We start from the raw sequence: 16,106 nt of genomic DNA, 5'->3' as shown, positions 1-16,106 counted from the left end.
TCAATAAATACTGATTAAAAGGTAATTGATGGCTCCTTTTAATCAGAGGATTGAGAAGAGCCCTTATGCTTTCTTATTAATTCATTTATACATACATTTAAAATTGTATTGGACACGAACTATGAGCCGGACACTGTTCTAGACATGAGGACACAGACAGAGTATGATCCCTGCTCACCCAAAGAAGTGAGGCTTATACAAAAATGACTAATATACAATTGTATTCATTGTCCATTACTCTATAAAAATTACCACAAATTTACTGCCTTAAAACAACACATGGCCAGGCGCGGTGGCTCACGCCTGTAATCCCAGCATTTTGGGAGGCCAAGGTGGGTGGATCACCTGAGGTCAGAAGTTCAAGGCCAGCCTGGTCAACATGGTGAAACCCAGTCTCTACTAAAAACACAAAAAATTAGCCAGTGTGGTGGCAGGTGCCTATAATCCCAGCTACTAGGGAGGCTGAGGCAGGAGAATTGCTTGAACCTAGGAGACAGAGGTTGCAGTGAGCCGACATTGCACCACCGCACTTCAGCCTGGGCGACAGAGTGAGGCTCTATCTCAAAAACAAAAACAAAAAACAAAAAAGCACACACACATTTATTGTTGCACCGTTTCTGTGGGTGAGAAATTTTGGCACAGCTTCACTGGGTCCTCAGCTTAGGTACTCACAAGACTATAATCAAGGTGTTGGCTGGACTAGGTTCTCATCCGGCTCAGCTGGGGAAGAATCTGCTTCCAAGCTCACTCAGGTTGTTGGCAGAATTCAGGTGCTTGCAGCCACAAGACTGAGGGCCTCTGCTTATTGTTGGCTGGAGGCTGCTCTTGGCTCCTAGGAGGGGCTCTAAATGGGTCGGCCGCAAGGAGGAGCTCTATACAATGCAACACAGTTGCCAGAGTGACACCCTATCACCTTTGCCTTATTCTGTTGATTAGAAGCAAGTCACAGATCCCACTTACACTCAAGGGGAGGGGACCAAACAAGGGCATGAATTCCAAGAGGTGAGGATCATGAAGGGAGGCTGGCTTTGAGTTTGTCTTCCACAGCAATAATAAATAAGTGCCAGGTGAGTGGAACAGACAACAAGTACTGCAGGAGCTCAGCTGGGCTCCACATGTGAGGTGGCGTCACTGCTAATAAGCTCAGGCCATTCAGAGGCCTGGAGAATCCTATTTTAATGAGATTGTGAGAGATGGGCACTACCATCAGTTCACAGGCAAAATGGAGATTTCACAAATGCTCCTGGAGACCATGGGCCCCGACCTCCACAGTGGCAGCCCCAAGCATGAGCCTGTCCTGGAAGGAGGCTGGCTATTGTCCAAGAGTCAGAGGGTCAGGCATCAGGTGACAACTGTAGACATGAAGAAATGGTGACATGTTCAGGAGCTGGCAGGCCCGAAGATGCACTGGGTAGACCTAATGGGGGCCTGGACAGGTTGGAGGAAGGAGAGAGAGGAGGCTGAGGTGAGCCTGAAGTGAGGTGTCCCAGGGATGAACAGGTCAGAGCTTCTGAGGGTGGCTGAAGAAGCAATTCACTGACTCCTTTCTCCAACTGGGGATAAATAACCTCTAATTTCTGTGGAGCACTCCTAGAAACAAAGAAATCCTTCATAGATTAATATGTATTCATATATTCCATTGGCTCTTCCATTGGCCATGTAGCATGAAGATACAAAAGCTAATGGAGCAGTGGGTCTCCTTGACCTCTGTGCATGTCTGTGTTGTGTGGGTTTATATGCACATGTGGGAAAGAAGAAGGGACAGCTCATACCTGTTCAGTAAGTCACCAGCATTCTAGGAGAGAGAAAAAGTGAGAATCATAATTGGTTCTCAGGTTCCTATCACCTCCAAATTCCTTTCCCAATTCACTCTGGGAGGCCACTCTGGGGTGCCACCTTGAGAACTGGGGGAACATAGCAACACCCCTCTTCTGTGCCCATTCTGCTGCAGCAGCACTCTGTAGCCTGGAACAAGCCATATCTACCACAAGTCACCACATATCACATGGGCCCCTCCCTCTTACACCTCCCAGAAGGGTGATGCAGACGGGCTGCCTACTATCAGGGAGAATCCCAGCCCCTGGGGGAGGCCTCAGGGTATGCACCTTCAGTGTGTTGGTGTCTAATTCCTTGGCCGTCCTCTCCAGATCAATGACCAGGCTGCTGAGCTGTGTTACTGTCCTGGAGATGTCAAGGATTCTGGCCACTTCTGCTGGCATGTGCTCCAGCTGGCCCAGCCACTGCTGAGGGAGGGCATCCAGCTGTTCCCTGGTTTGGTGCTGGCTCTCCAGCCCAGCCTCCAGCCTGTGGTTCCCATGGTCTACCTGAAACTACAGGAAAGGGGCTCCCTAAGACTTAGTGTCAGGTGGCTCCCTCCTGGCCCCTCACAGTCTCTGAATGTCTGAGCAGGAATGCTGATTCCTCAATCCTCTTGCCGTCATGGTGTTGCCTCTGTGTGTCACAGGTATTGCAGAAGCAGCTGTGATTCTCATAAAGGCAGGGACACCTCACCTTTCCACCTCACTGTCTGAATATCTACAGATGCCATGTGACCAAGAGGAATAGAAAGGTAGACTGTCAGAGACAGAAACGGAGGTCTATGGCGGCCGGGCACGGTGGCTGACGCCTGTAATCCCAGCACTTTGGGAGGCAAAAGTGGGCGGATCACGAGGTCAGGAGATGGAGACCATCCTGGCTAACATGGTGAAACCCCATCTCTACTAAAAAATAGAAAAAATTAGCTGGGCATGGTGGCGGGTGCCTGTAGTCCCAGCTACTTGGGAGGCTGAGGCAGGAGAATGGCGTGAACCCGGGAGGCAGAGCTTGCAGTGAGCCAAGATCGTGCCACTGCACTCCAGCCCGGGCGACAGAGTAAGACTCCGTCTCAAAAAAAAAAAAAGAAGAAACAGAGGCCTATGGCTTGTGCAGTAATTTTCAATTGACGAGACACTGATCTCCTTTGATCCTTACGGTGATCCAGGTAGAGCAGGACTGGTTCTCATTTAACATGTAAGTCACATAAAGATCAGAGGGCTTAACTTGCGTAGGTCACTCAGCCAGCAAACTTTGACACCAAGGCCAACACCCAGGTTTTCAGCCTCCATGACCATCTGCCCACAGCAGGCTGCTCCAGGGACAGACAGATGTCCAGAACAGCTAAGGGCCCCTGAGAACACTCCAGGAAGTCCTTCCCAGGAACCTGAAAAACCCACCTGCAGAGCCTGCAGTTTCTTCTCCTGCTGAGCCTTGAGCCGCTGAAGTTCTGCAATGTCCTTTCTGAGCTTCCTGCTCCGGCGATTGAGTCGTTCCTAAAGAGACAGACACACCTGCTTGTCAGACTGGGAGTGAGGGGGGCACCCACTGGGAGGAGTCAATGGAACATGGTAGGGGGCTTGATCCCAGGATGCAACTAATGTAAAATTCTGCCTACAAAAAAATGCTTTTGGAGCATCATGGTTGGAGTAAGGGACTTGAGAGTTTATTTATTGGATAATGGGGAAATAGTAATGGGTAATTTTTTTACAGTCTTAGAAGTACAGAAAAAATAATAGCAACAGAACCATTTCTACTTGACTTCAGGGTGCTTTCTCTCAACATATAAAAGTTATATGACAGTCTTCTAGCACTTCTTACTATTTTACATTGACACGTGAAGCCAGTCTGGAGGGAATTGCCTTAAAGAGGAGATGGCAACCCTCTGCTACCACTGCTCCCTGGTCCTCACTAGGATGAGTGACAAGATAGAGCCCTTTACTAGGTACAAACTCATAGCCCAGGTAGGCAGTGCCTTCTCTCTCGATCTTAGTATCTGGATGTATCACTGTCCTTGAAGCTATGGAGATAATGAATGATTTGAGTTTCTAAAAATATTTTGCTTTCAGGTTTTTGATGACCTATAAGAGAAGCAAAAATAAGAACAAATGCTTTAAATGGCTGCCCATGGTTCAGGGGGGCGGTTGGAGGGTGAATAATAAAATAAAACAAAACGAGAAGAGATCTGTGAACTAAAGATCAGGATGCGCTATTAGCTGAAAAGTGTGTTTCACTAAATCTTTCCCACTTCAGAATTTTTTTAAAATATCTTTTTTGAGGAGATTTTGGAGATATACAGGTAGAAGTCAGGGGATGGTGAAGACAACCGAAAGTTCTTCCCAGCCTGAGAATTTGCGGGTGAAATCAAGGTCAAAGGACTGTGTGTGTGAGGGGTCAGCAAGGGCATTTGGTGAACAGAAAGCTGCAGTAAGAGAGAAGACAGTGATGGCACCACGAAGTTACTAAAAATGTGTCACGTCACTGGGTGTTTCCTGCAGGCATTTCCCAGCAGAGGGGAAATAAAAAGGTCATAGGAGTGGGAGGTAATAAATGGGCACCATGGATGTTGCTCATGAGTCTCGCTGAAGAAGGTGGCAGGCTGGGTTGGTGTGGAATTGTTTGTGTGAGCACAAGAGTTCAGGTCCTGAAAAGCACAAACAGCCTTCACCCCTTGCATCTACTCACTTGCTGCCCTCACAGTCAAGTTGTTTGGTGTGGCTATCTTCACCTCCTCATTGCCGTCATTCCTCAGCCAGCCACCTTGTTTCTCATTACTCCTTTGAAGCCTCTCTCTCCAAGATCACCTGGGATCTCCAGCCATGAAATCCGCAGGTGCCTTTCTGCACCTCCTCTCCACCCCATCCTTCCTACACCTGTGCCTTCTGCCACTGCTTCTTTGCCTCTTCATTTTTCCTGTAAAAAGGAGCCTTGAAGTTGGCTCCTCAACCCTTTTTTATCTCAAACTATGCCCTTAGCTTTCCTTTCGGGAGGCTTCAGATCTTGGAATTCCAAAACCAAATCTTTTTTCCTAGCAATCTATCTCATGCTTCCAAGTGAGAGCTAAGTACTGCCTACTGCCCTGTTGGCAGCTCAAAATCGATATGGTAGAATCCAACATGCTGCCCAGTTCCCCACCCTCTTCTGCAGTCCACTCCTTTTGACCTTCATATTTCTGACATTGGGACTGCCATTCTGCCTGCCATTCAGCTTGAAATCTGTCATATTTCACCTTTGTTGATGTTACTCCTCCCTTCAAAATGGCTTCTCAGCAACAAAGATAAGCCCAAACTCCTTCACCCCGCATCCAAGGTGCCCCAGGACCCAGCCCCAATTGACGTTGTCCGGGATTCTGTCTCTGCTCGCTCTGAACTCTCTTCACCAGCACACAACATTGCTCTCTGCTTCCCGAACACACCTGTGCAGCCACACCTCCTCATAGCCTATCTTTTACTTCTGTCTGTCAGGAATGCTTTATTTTTCTGCCTGTCAAAGTCAGGCCTATTAAGGTCCAGTTCAAAAAGCCACAGTCCTATCATCTGGCAGTTTAAAATTTAATAAAGCCAACTACAGGCATTGTGTAAATGAAAAAAAGAAGGCAAAGATTACAGCAATAAAGATAAAGGCATAGAACAACTGAAGATAATACAGGCATATCGCTTACAATATTCAAAATGAGTAAGGTAAAGTCCTCTGTTTCTAAAAAATACTTTTTCATCAATTTTTGCGTTAAAATATTTAATGGGTGCATATCATATAAATAAGACACGACACTCATTAGAACTGAAAAGCCAAATTCTATACACTTTCACCTACCAAAATATTCCTTAGAGAAAAAAAGACAAGTTGAAATCTAGAAAATAGTCGAAGACCTGTCTTGTCTAAATGAATATTTTAAATTCTTTTTTTTTTTTTTTTTTTTTTTTGAAGACGGAGTCTCGCTCTGTCGCCCAGGCTGGAGTGCAGTGGCGCAATCTCGGCTCACTGCAAGCTCCGCCTCCCAGGTTCACGCCATTCTCCTGCCTCAGCCTCTCCGAGTAGCTGGACTACAGGAGCCCGCCACCGCGCCCGGCTAGTTTTTTGTATTTTTAGTAGAGACGGGGTTTCACTGTGTTAGCCAGGATGGTCTCGATCTCCTGACCTCGTGATCCGCCCGCCTCGGCCTCCCAAAGTGCTGGGATTACAAGCGTGAGCCACCGCGCCAGGCCGAATATTTCAAATTCTGTCAGACATTCAGATTAAATCATATTAAATTTTTAAAATCTGACAAAAGAAGGGCATTAAATTTGTTCTCAAACAACTTGCTAATACAGTGTACAAAAGAAAAGTGGTTAACAGACAAAAAGTACGTATCCCTGACACTGAAAAAAAAAGAAAGAAAAATTGATAGCTTTCAAAATGCATGCTCCTTACAGAACTGTGTCCAAAAATATGGATTAAAAACAACATCACTCACATGATTATGATCTAGAAAATGTCAGAAAATTAAAAAAATGTATGAGTAAATACATGAGCTCAGCAAAGAACCTCATTTGAATCTACAAGTAAAAATTGTCAAAAAAAATGTTACAAAATACATAGCTACCCTCGATAGAGTCAGGGCACATGAGGTTTAAGTAAAGACAATTTAATATCTGATTCAGATACATAGTGGAAAGCCGTTAGTGATATATCTTGGTACTGGTTGAGAAGACTAACTAAACCCCCAAAAGTCATGATTCTTACAGTAATCAACAAATTTAATGCAATAACCATTAAAATCTTATGGAATGCTCTATAAAATTTAGAAACATTGTAAAAAAGCACTCATCTTAAATGACAGTTAGCAAAAATAACAGGTAATAAAATTATTAAATGGCAAAAATGCTGCTAGATTTAAAAATAAACCATAAAGTAACATGTATCAAAACTATAATAATAATAACAGAACTCATAATCAATGGACTACAGTAAAAAAAAAAAAACAGCCCATCATGAGAACTTAACTGATGTCAAGTGAGAAACAACACGTAAATGTGGAAAGGATTCACTATTATATAAATATTTTGGGAACAACTGGATACCAGAATAAAGAAAAATTAGCATGGAGTCATCCTTCACACAACATACTATATGAAATTCCAAGTAAGCCAGGAATTAACAAACCTTTAAAAATAAAACATAGCAGCACATTCATATTAAACAAATGTCTGTATATTTAAGACATGGAGATAATATTATGAAAAAGATTAGAGCCAATTTAAATACAAATTTCTAAAATTTTGTCCAAAAATATAATTAAGAAGAAATAACAGAATAAAAGAATGTAGGTTAAACACAACTAATGGAGCTCATTATCCAAAAGATAAACTACTTTGATGCAATCATGAAGAATTTATGCCCTGATTCTAGGGGAAAATGCAGACAGTGAGTCTTCATGGGTAAAAGCCTCACCACTACTAGCATTCATAATCAAGCAAAGTAAAACAACGTACATCACTGTCACACACTTACTAAACCAGCAAAATACATTAAAGTGATTGACACTGACATTGGTTAGTCAGTGAGGAAACAGCTATACAAATAAGAATTTGTAGACTTTATAAATTTTTCGGTCTTTTTAGAGTACAGTCAGGGATTATATGATTCTTTTAAAAGAACATAATTTACAATACTTAACCTACAAAGTTTAATTCAAATAAATAGAGACATGGTGCAAAAATCAGTCAAAAAAAACCTCCTTAATTTCAAAAGTATGCTATCAATATCCATGAGTACACATAGGGTCCACCATTATAATCACTTCTTCAGAAATACACTCAACTCCCTTACCCTCCCTCTCTGTATTACTTTTCAGGCAACTCCTTATCCATGGTAAAATGTACCATCACCTTCTTGTTTGCTGTCTGTCCTCAAGCAGCCTCCTGAAACATGTTAAACATTTCAGACCTCAAATTGGTGCTACATACTCTCTTCCAACCCTACATAGTTTCTCTTGTAAGCGCTCTCCCACACTGCATCACACCATCTTGTTTCTTTTCAAACCTTTCACATCCATCCTGATCCCACCCATACTGCTGATGTTCCTTCCTCACATACTATGAGAAAATAAAAACCAGAACAAAACCTGGATTTCCAAAACTGCAAAACTACATAGGCTTGCAGACACCTTCTCTTGTTCCCTGTTATTACTATGGAAGAAGTGTGCCTCCTCCCAACCCAGCTGTCATGCCTCTGCCACCGTCTTACTGAAGTGTTAGCATCGTTCAATGCAATCTATTATAATCTCTTAAAATTCCCTTCTCTCTTAGCAACTGGGACACCATTCCCCTTGTTTTTCTCCTGCCTTTCTGGCAACTCATCCTGTCTCCTTTGCTGGATCCTCCTCTGCCTACATTTAAATGACGGCCTTTCCCAGAACCTTACCCCAAAACTTCTTTTCTGTCTAGCCTCTTTTGAGGCAATTACATCAATTTCCTTGGTTTCTTGGTTGTTTGTTTCTTTGTTTGAGACAGGGTCTTGCTCTGTCTTCCTGGCTGCAGTGCAGTGGTACAATCACAGCTCACTCCAGTCTCACTCTCTTGGGCTCAAGCAATCCTCCCACCTCAACCTTCCAAGTAGCTGGGACTACAGGCGTGAGCCACTGTACCCAGCCCCAAATTGTCACGTTTTTTTTCTAAAATCCCGTTAATTTCACTTTATTGTTGTTGTTGTTGTTCTAGAGATAGTATCTCATTGTGTTGCTTAAGCTGGTCTTGAACTCCTAGGCTCAAGTGATCCTCCCACTTTGGCCTCCCAAAGTGCTGGGACTACAGGTATGAGCCACCATGCCCACTTTTCTTGGATTTAAATATTGTCTTTGTCCTGATGGATCTTTGTTCTAGGTTCTAGGAATACGACTCTGGAGATCTAAATTTGTGATCCAGCTGCGTATGTAAGATCCTGTTTTGATGTGTCTCAACTTGGACTCAACTTGTCTAAATGAAACTCTTGGTGTTGCATTCAAACCTGTTCTACCAAGTTCTTATCTTTCACATCATCTATTCAGTTTCTCAAACCAGAAACTCATGAAGTCATCTTTGACCTTCCTCCTTCCTTCAACCTACTTTTTTGTTATATATATACTTTAAGTTCTGGGGCACATGTGCAGAACATGCAGGTTTGTTACATGGGTATACGCTTGCCATGGTGGTTTGCTGCACCCATCAACCCGTCATCTACGTTAGGTATTTCTCCTAATGCTATCCCTCCCCTAGCCCCCCATCCCCTCACAGGCCCCGGTGTGTGATGTTCCCCTCCCTGTGTCCATGTGTTCTCATTGTTCAACTTCCACTTACGAGTGAGAACATGTGGTGTTTGGTTTTCTGTTCTTATGTTAGTTTGCTGAGAATGACGGTTTCCAGCTTCATCCATGTCCCTGCAAAGGACGTGAACTCGTCCGTTTTTATGGCTGCATAGTATTCCATGGTGTATTTGTGCCATATTTTCTTTATCCAGTCTATCATTGACGGCATTTGGGTTGGCTCCAAGTCTTTGCTATTGTGAACCATGCCACAGTAAACATACGTGTGCATGTGTCTTTATAGTAGGATGATTTATAATCCTTTGGATATATACCCAGTAATTGGATTGCTGGGTCAAATGGTATTTCTGGTTTTAGATCCTTGAGGAATCGCCACACTGTCTTCCACAATGGTTGAACTAATTTACACTCCCACCAACAGTGTAAAAGCATTCCTATTTCTCCACTTCATCTCCAGAATCTGTTGTTTACTGACTTTTTAATGATTGCCATTCTAACTGGCATGAGATGGTATCTCATTGTGGTTTTGATCTGCATTTCTCTAAAGACCAGTGATGATGAGCATTTTTTCATATGTTTGTTGGTTGCATAAATGTCTTCTTTTGAGAAGTGTCTGTTCATATCCTTTGCCCACTTTTCGATGGGGTTGTTTTTTTCTTACAAAGAACCCACTTCTAATCTGTCAGTAAGTCCTGTCGATTCAAACTGTAATGATAAATTCTTCAAATACAACAAGACTTCTCAGGTGTGGGCATCTGCATGCACTCCCTACCCCCTGTCTTTGCAGGTTGATTTCTCTTCTGCCAGCCCTCAGCTTCAAGGTCACTTCCTCTATGAGGCCCTCACTGACCAAATGGACATGGGCCACCCGTTACTGTTCATCCCAGACCCTTGTTTATTTTCTTCCTAACTAATAAAAAGTTACAGTTCTTTTGGGAGGCCAAGGCAGATGGATCATGAGGTCAGGAGTTCAAGACCAGCCTGGCCAAGATGGTGAAACTCCGTTTCTACTAAAAATACAAAAATTAGCTGGGCCTGGTGGTGGGTGCCTGTAATCCCAGCTACTCGGGAGGCTGAGGCAAAGAATTGCTTGAACCTGGGAGGCCGAGGTTGCAGTGAGCCGAGATCATGCCACTGCACTCCAGCCTGGGTGACAGAGTGAGACTCCGTCTCAAAAAAAAGAAAAAAAAAGTTACAATTCTTTGATTACTTATTTGTGTCTCCCTTACTACACTGCAAACTCCTGGCAGAAGGAATGGCGTCTGTCTTCATAGATTCCTAGCACATACTGCAGTTTCTTACACACAGCAGGATCTTACTAAGTTTTTACTTAATAACAAGTGTCATCGTTATTTATTTGTTTTAGCTTTCTTGTCATTATTTAAAGACAGATTTGAAACAAGAATTATGAATCATCTTTGTACTTTCTACAATGCCTAGCATGACATCTAACACAAAGGACAGACGTGAAAAAATCATCTAGTGAGGAAATAAATTTCTCCATCTTATGCTGCTTCATCGGCAGGTGAGGAATCCCTCCCCACTCTCCTGTGGACACTGCACCTAGAGGGAATGATGTTAGAACCAAATAGAACTTTGCCTCTGGCTTTTTCAATTATTTCTTTACCTTTCTGTAGTCACTTTTAATCTGGACTCCCCACTTTCTCATTCTGTATCATAACATGTTTTCCAAAAGTCAAGTATCTCAAAGCTACCTCAGCTTTGGAAGTTCAGCCTTCACTATTGGATAGAAGGATGCCATGTGAAAATATTGTCAATTGTCCAGTCAAATACTAACTGGATTGCGGTCAGGGAAAAGCTTGATAAAAATAATTCTAAAGCTAATTGGCAAAATAAAGATATACAAATATCTGCACAAATTCTGAAAAGTAAGAGTATTGTGAGGATTCTATCAAAATACCTGACACTAAAATATATGGTAAGGATGAAATCTCTAAAATACCTTGGCTTATAGGCAAGCATAGACAGAGTAGAACAGAACAGAGAATCAAGGAAATATGCAAGAAAATATGCATATATGGTGTATTATGACATTGGCATTCAAATCAGTGGGGAAACTATATGAATCATTCAATAAATGGTGATAGGACAAATTGATTATAACTTGGAAAAACTGAAGTTAGATTTCTACCTTATGCTCTCACCAAAATATATCTTGGATATTCTAGGTCCTGCAATACATATGTTGAAGGATATTCATTAGAACATTCTGTGTAATCTTAAAACAAAACAATAGCTTGGAAATAACCCAATGTCTGCCAATTTATGGTACATTCATAGAATTTAATACCACACAGTTGTTGAAAATCATTCAGAAGATCTATACATGCTGATGAGAAAATGTCCAAGCCATACTTTTAGATAACAAAAATGAGTTACAGAAAAAAATACAGAGAGAATCCTTTCAGGGTGTGTGTGTGTGTGTGTGTGTGTGTGTGTGTGTAAGAGTGCATTCATAAACACACACATTTTTTGGAAGGATGTACAAAAATCAAACAGTGGTTACCTCTGAGGACTATGAATGGAGGGAGAAAGGAAGACAAGTTTTTAGTCTTGACTTTGTACCTTTCAGTGCTTTCTGAATTTATTGCCTACAGCATGTAATTTTTATGATAGAAAATTTAACAGAATAAGATAAAATAATTGCCATAGCAAAGAAAGGAAAAGGAAAGAAAAGACAAATGCAGAAGGAGGAGAAAGAGAGAAAAAATTATGTAGTAACTTTCAGGTTTTAATATATTTGCAGGATAATTACTAGTGTATATAAAACCTGATTACGTTTCTAGCCAAGTTTCTAGTACTATCAACCAGGAATTCACACAATCTTAGTCCTGAAAGGGTTTTGCATTAGTTAGTCCAATTACTCCATTCTACAGATGAGCAGACTGGGACTCTGACATCACACTGACAATATCCTCTTTTAGACAGACTCACATTAATGCATGGAAACATCAGCCTCAAAATATACACAGAAAAGCAAAGACAAGGGTCCAAAACAGGATGAAGCAGAAGAAACAAAGAGAGGTGTCCATTGTTGAGCTACTCTGAGGTGCCAGGCATGATGAACATGTAGGATGCAGCACCTCAGCGAGGTGGGGCAGGGCCTGGCTGTGGTGACCCAGGCTTACCTTATAGTGGCTGAGGGCATTTTCAATGGTCAGTTCATGATGAGACATGTGTTCAGGGGACGCCAGGCATTCCACACATAGAAGAAGTCTGCTCTCCTCACAGAACCTGCACACCCTCTTCTGGTGGTTGGGGCAGATATAGCCTGTCCCTAGCACCTCCTCGGAACAGGGCTTCCGGCAGAGAGGGCAGCAGAAGACCCCGGAGGCTGAGGCCTTCTCCACGTGCTGTGTCAGGCACACTCGACAGAAGAGATGTCCGCAGTTGGTGCTCACGGTCTCCTTCAGGCTCTCCTGGCAGATGGGGCAGACACCCTCCTCCTGGTTGTCCTTCTGCAAAGGGATCATGGCCTCGTTCCTACCCTGTCAGCCTCCTGTCTGCAGGGCCTCCTTCTTCACTGGTCTTCGGAAGGCCTGTCGCCCTCAACAGTCCCAGATAAGAAGGCCCAGCCGGAAGGAGGCAGCCCTGGAGCAGCCTGGAGGACAGGACACAGCCTCCAAGTTCAGGCAATTGCCCACTCTCCATCAAGGGTGCCGTGACATAGACCACACAAACCGCAATTCTGCACGAGTTTCAGAAATAGCTCATCAGCTTTGACATGGACCCTGCGGTTTCCTTGTATTTGTTAAACTTGAAATTATTTTTTCATACACCTAGAGGAAGCAAGTGATTCAATAACCAATTCTGTTTTTGTCTTGACAGCTTTCAGTGAATATTTATATGGGCCCCAAATTAAAAGGGCAAGGTGTCATTGTCATGGCCAAAAGCCAGACAACTATAAACTTACAATTTGAGTCTCCTCTGATTTGCCATCAGCAGAGAGAGTTTGGCAGGAGTTTGGACTGTTTTCTCCTACACTGTCACACCAGGTGGCTCACTGCTGCCCATTATTACCACCAATCATTACAGCAGCATCTCCATCAGCTGGTCATTCTCCCAACCAACATCCCTCCCAGGGTCATATAGATTCCACACTGAAAGAATGAGAAAGAAAACAGGACACAGAACAGACCAGAGACTTGTAAAATGTTTGAAGCCACTTTGTTCCTTCCTGTCAAATCACCACCAAAGATGACCCAAAGAAAGAAGTCCCCCGCCACCTGCCACTTCCCTTAGATACTGAGGATTCACTCTCATTCTCTCATGCTGCACCTCTTGCCTAGCCCGACTCCTGAAAAGCTTTCTTAGTATCCTACCTCAATTTCTTCTGCTACAATTTCAGATCATTTTCTCTGGCTCCAGACCTGGAGAGATGGCCAGCAGGTGAGTGGTTCTTAAATCATGCCAATCATATGTGTTCATATAAATCTCAGGGCGGGGGGTGGAAAGACTCACACTTTCCTAGAAACACTGAATTACCAGGAAAATTACCTAGGGTAGCTGGAAGGTGAGATAGACTTTGACTGGTGCAGGGCGTGGCTTGTTTGCTCATGGGGAGGAGGAAGGTCTTGGGCCTTTGACGTCGATATGACAGGAAATGAGACTCAACTAAGAATGGACATCCTAGAACCCCAGCTTATGGAACCCCAGGATCCAGGTGTCACAGAACAATGGCACCCACTCAAGATGCTGGAATATCAACTGCCCACCCCATTGTCTAAGTTCCCTCCAGTCAGGCTAGTCTTGGCATTGAGTTTGAGGGAGCCCCCAAGGGGTGCCACTAATAAGGGCTGTCACTTGAAACTTTTAAGGGTCCAAGATGCTTGTTGAAAACCTTGTTTCAGAGCCTCCTCCCTCAATCTCACTTTGCCACTGCTGTGGGTTGTGTGATATTGTGAGAGATATATACATATACATATATATATATATATGTATATATATAAAATTAGTCTTGGCACAGAGCTCCGAAAACCCTTGAACAGATGATCCTTAACTTATGATGGGGTTACGTCCCAGTGAATTCACTGAAGTCAGAAATATTGTAAGGTGAAAGTGTACTCAATACCCCACTAAACCCATCATAAAGTCAAAAATTTTAAGTTGAATCATCTTAATTCCAGATGCACCTCAACTTACCGCACAGTTATGTTCTGATGGGTGTATCTTTTATTATTCATAATAAGCCCTTTTCAACCATACCAGGGTTTATGCTAATGAGGTGACTCTTGGAGGAAGAATGGAGGCTGGTTGGCAGAAGAACCATGTGATTAGAGGGTGGGAACTTTCTTTCTTTCTTTCGTTTTTTTTTTTTTTTTTTTGAGACAAGAGTTTCACTCTTGTTGCCCAAGCTGGAGTGCAATGGCACTATCTCAGCTCACTGCAACCTCTGCCTCCCAGGTTCAAGCGATTCTCCTGACTCAGCAGGAGTAGCTGGGATTAAAGGTGTAATCCCGAGTAGCTGGGATTACAGGTGCACACCACCATGCCCAGCTAATATTTTGTATTTTTAGTACAGACAGGGTTTCACCATGTTGGCCAGGCTGGTCTCGAACTCCTGACCTCAGGTTACCTGCCTGCCTTGGCCTCCCAAAATGCTGGGATTATAGGTGTGAGCCACCATGCCCAGCCGGTTGGAACTTTCAGTCTCACCTCTGACCTCTGGGGAGGGCAGAGGAGCCCAGGGACTGAGTTAATCACCAACAGCCAGTGATTTGATCAATCATACCTACATAATGGAACCTCTGTAAGATCCTAAACAAAGAGGTTTGGAGAGATTCCAGGTTGGTGAGTGCATCCACACGCTGGGAGGGTGGCACATCCCACACTCCACCGGGGACAGGAGCTCCCGTGCTCAGGATCCTCCCAGACCTTGTCCTTCATCTGGCTGTGAAATCACCATGATCCTGGTGATTTCAAAGACTGTGTACATGATCATTTAACACCAAGGCCTTTCAGTTCCTTGTCCTGCTCACATCCAATGACCTTTGCTTTTGCCACCCACCCTAGTGGCCACTCTCTTGATCTTGTCAGGATTCAGATTTCACCACCTGAAATTACAAATCTAGGCATTGTACTCACTTATAGTTCTCTTCCTAAGCCATTTCCGACAACATCTGTTTTTTAACCTTCAATCCTTGACCCCTCCACAATCTACGTTCCTGTCATATCTCACGAAATAATATAAGAAACAAAAATGTGGACAGATTAAGTAACCTGCCCAAGGCCACTGTGGTGTAAACATAGAGCTGGGATTCAGATCTGGGTGTCTCTCATCCCAGCCCACAGGCTTCATTACCATAAAATGTCATCTCTCTCTATATACCTTTTCTTGCTCTTAGAAAGAATTCAGCAAAAGCTTGATAAATGGATGGGTTAATGGACAGATGGACAGATAGATGATAATTAGATGTATGGATAGACAGATAAAGAAACAGCACTCTGTACCAACTTAGAGTATTGATTATATAGTAACTTCTACTAGTTACTTAGGTACTTTTCTTGACTTTCCTACTGGCTTATTGAGCAACTTGAAGGCAGAAATCCACTGTATTTAACTAGCAGTAGCTTGAGAATGTTTCAAATGTAGAAACCATAAAAGGAAAGAAAGATTAATTCAACCACATTAAAAAAGACCTGCAGGGGGGAAAAAAACCAAAAGTGCAATGTCAAGAGACAAATGACCAAATACCAATGGAAGAAGAAAAACATTTACAACTACCATCAAAATGAAAGGGCTAATTACCGTTTATATAGAGCTCTTACAAATAAGAATTTATCAACTACCGAGAAGAAAATTGGGCAGAGGTATCTCAGTAGACATTTCATCGAAAAAGAAATATCAAATGTCTCTAAAGCATATTAAAAGATACTCAGTCTCACTCTTATGAAGAAAATACAAATTAAAATAACACTGACATACTATTTTTCCCTATCAGATTGACAGAAATCCAAACATTTGGTAACACAATGTTGGTAAGTGTGAGGAAAT

The 16,106-nt window shown here is 43.0% G+C and overlaps 2 protein-coding genes across 3 annotated transcripts in view; both read right to left on the bottom strand.

Annotated features, from left to right (window-relative positions):
* LOC100588639 (HLA class I histocompatibility antigen, A-11 alpha chain-like) overlaps positions 1-16,106 on the bottom strand; it is a 462,712-nt gene that overhangs the window by 322,065 nt on the left and 124,541 nt on the right.
* TRIM40 (tripartite motif containing 40) lies at positions 580-13,515 on the bottom strand. 2 transcript variants are annotated; one of them, XM_030803271.1, is made up of 6 exons: positions 13,435-13,515; positions 12,241-12,891; positions 3,213-3,308; positions 2,106-2,330; positions 1,773-1,795; positions 580-1,590 (listed from the first exon to the last, which is right to left on the bottom strand). In XM_030803271.1, the coding sequence occupies exons 2-6, from the start codon at positions 12,583-12,585 to the stop codon at positions 1,335-1,337; spliced, it is 945 nt and encodes a 314-aa protein (XP_030659131.1). In that variant the 5' UTR covers positions 12,586-12,891; positions 13,435-13,515; the 3' UTR covers positions 580-1,334. The 2 variants fall into 2 exon arrangements, with proteins under 2 accessions (XP_030659131.1, XP_030659132.1); XM_030803272.1 differs by lacking the exon at positions 13,435-13,515 and having other exon boundaries at positions 2,106-2,243.

Source organism: Nomascus leucogenys, chromosome 22a (genome assembly GCF_006542625.1).
Source record: "Nomascus leucogenys isolate Asia chromosome 22a, Asia_NLE_v1, whole genome shotgun sequence".
Taxonomy (NCBI): domain Eukaryota; kingdom Metazoa; phylum Chordata; class Mammalia; order Primates; family Hylobatidae; genus Nomascus; species Nomascus leucogenys.
This window is presented reverse-complemented; position numbering and strand designations above follow the sequence as displayed.

Bases quoted from the DNA above. Each gene is read 5' to 3' on its own strand.
- TRIM40 (XM_030803271.1), bottom strand. From the start codon at position 12,585: ATGATCCCTTTGCAGAAGGACAACCAGGAGGAGGGTGTCTGCCCCATC. The intron at 2,331-3,212 runs GTGGGTTTTTCA...CCTTTCCTGTAG, and splicing joins AGAAACTGCAGGCTCTGCAG to TTTCAGGTAGACCATGGGAA. The intron at 1,591-1,772 runs GTATGAGCTGTC...CTTTGTTTCTAG, and splicing joins GCTGGTGACTTACTGAACAG to GAGTGCTCCACAGAAATTAG.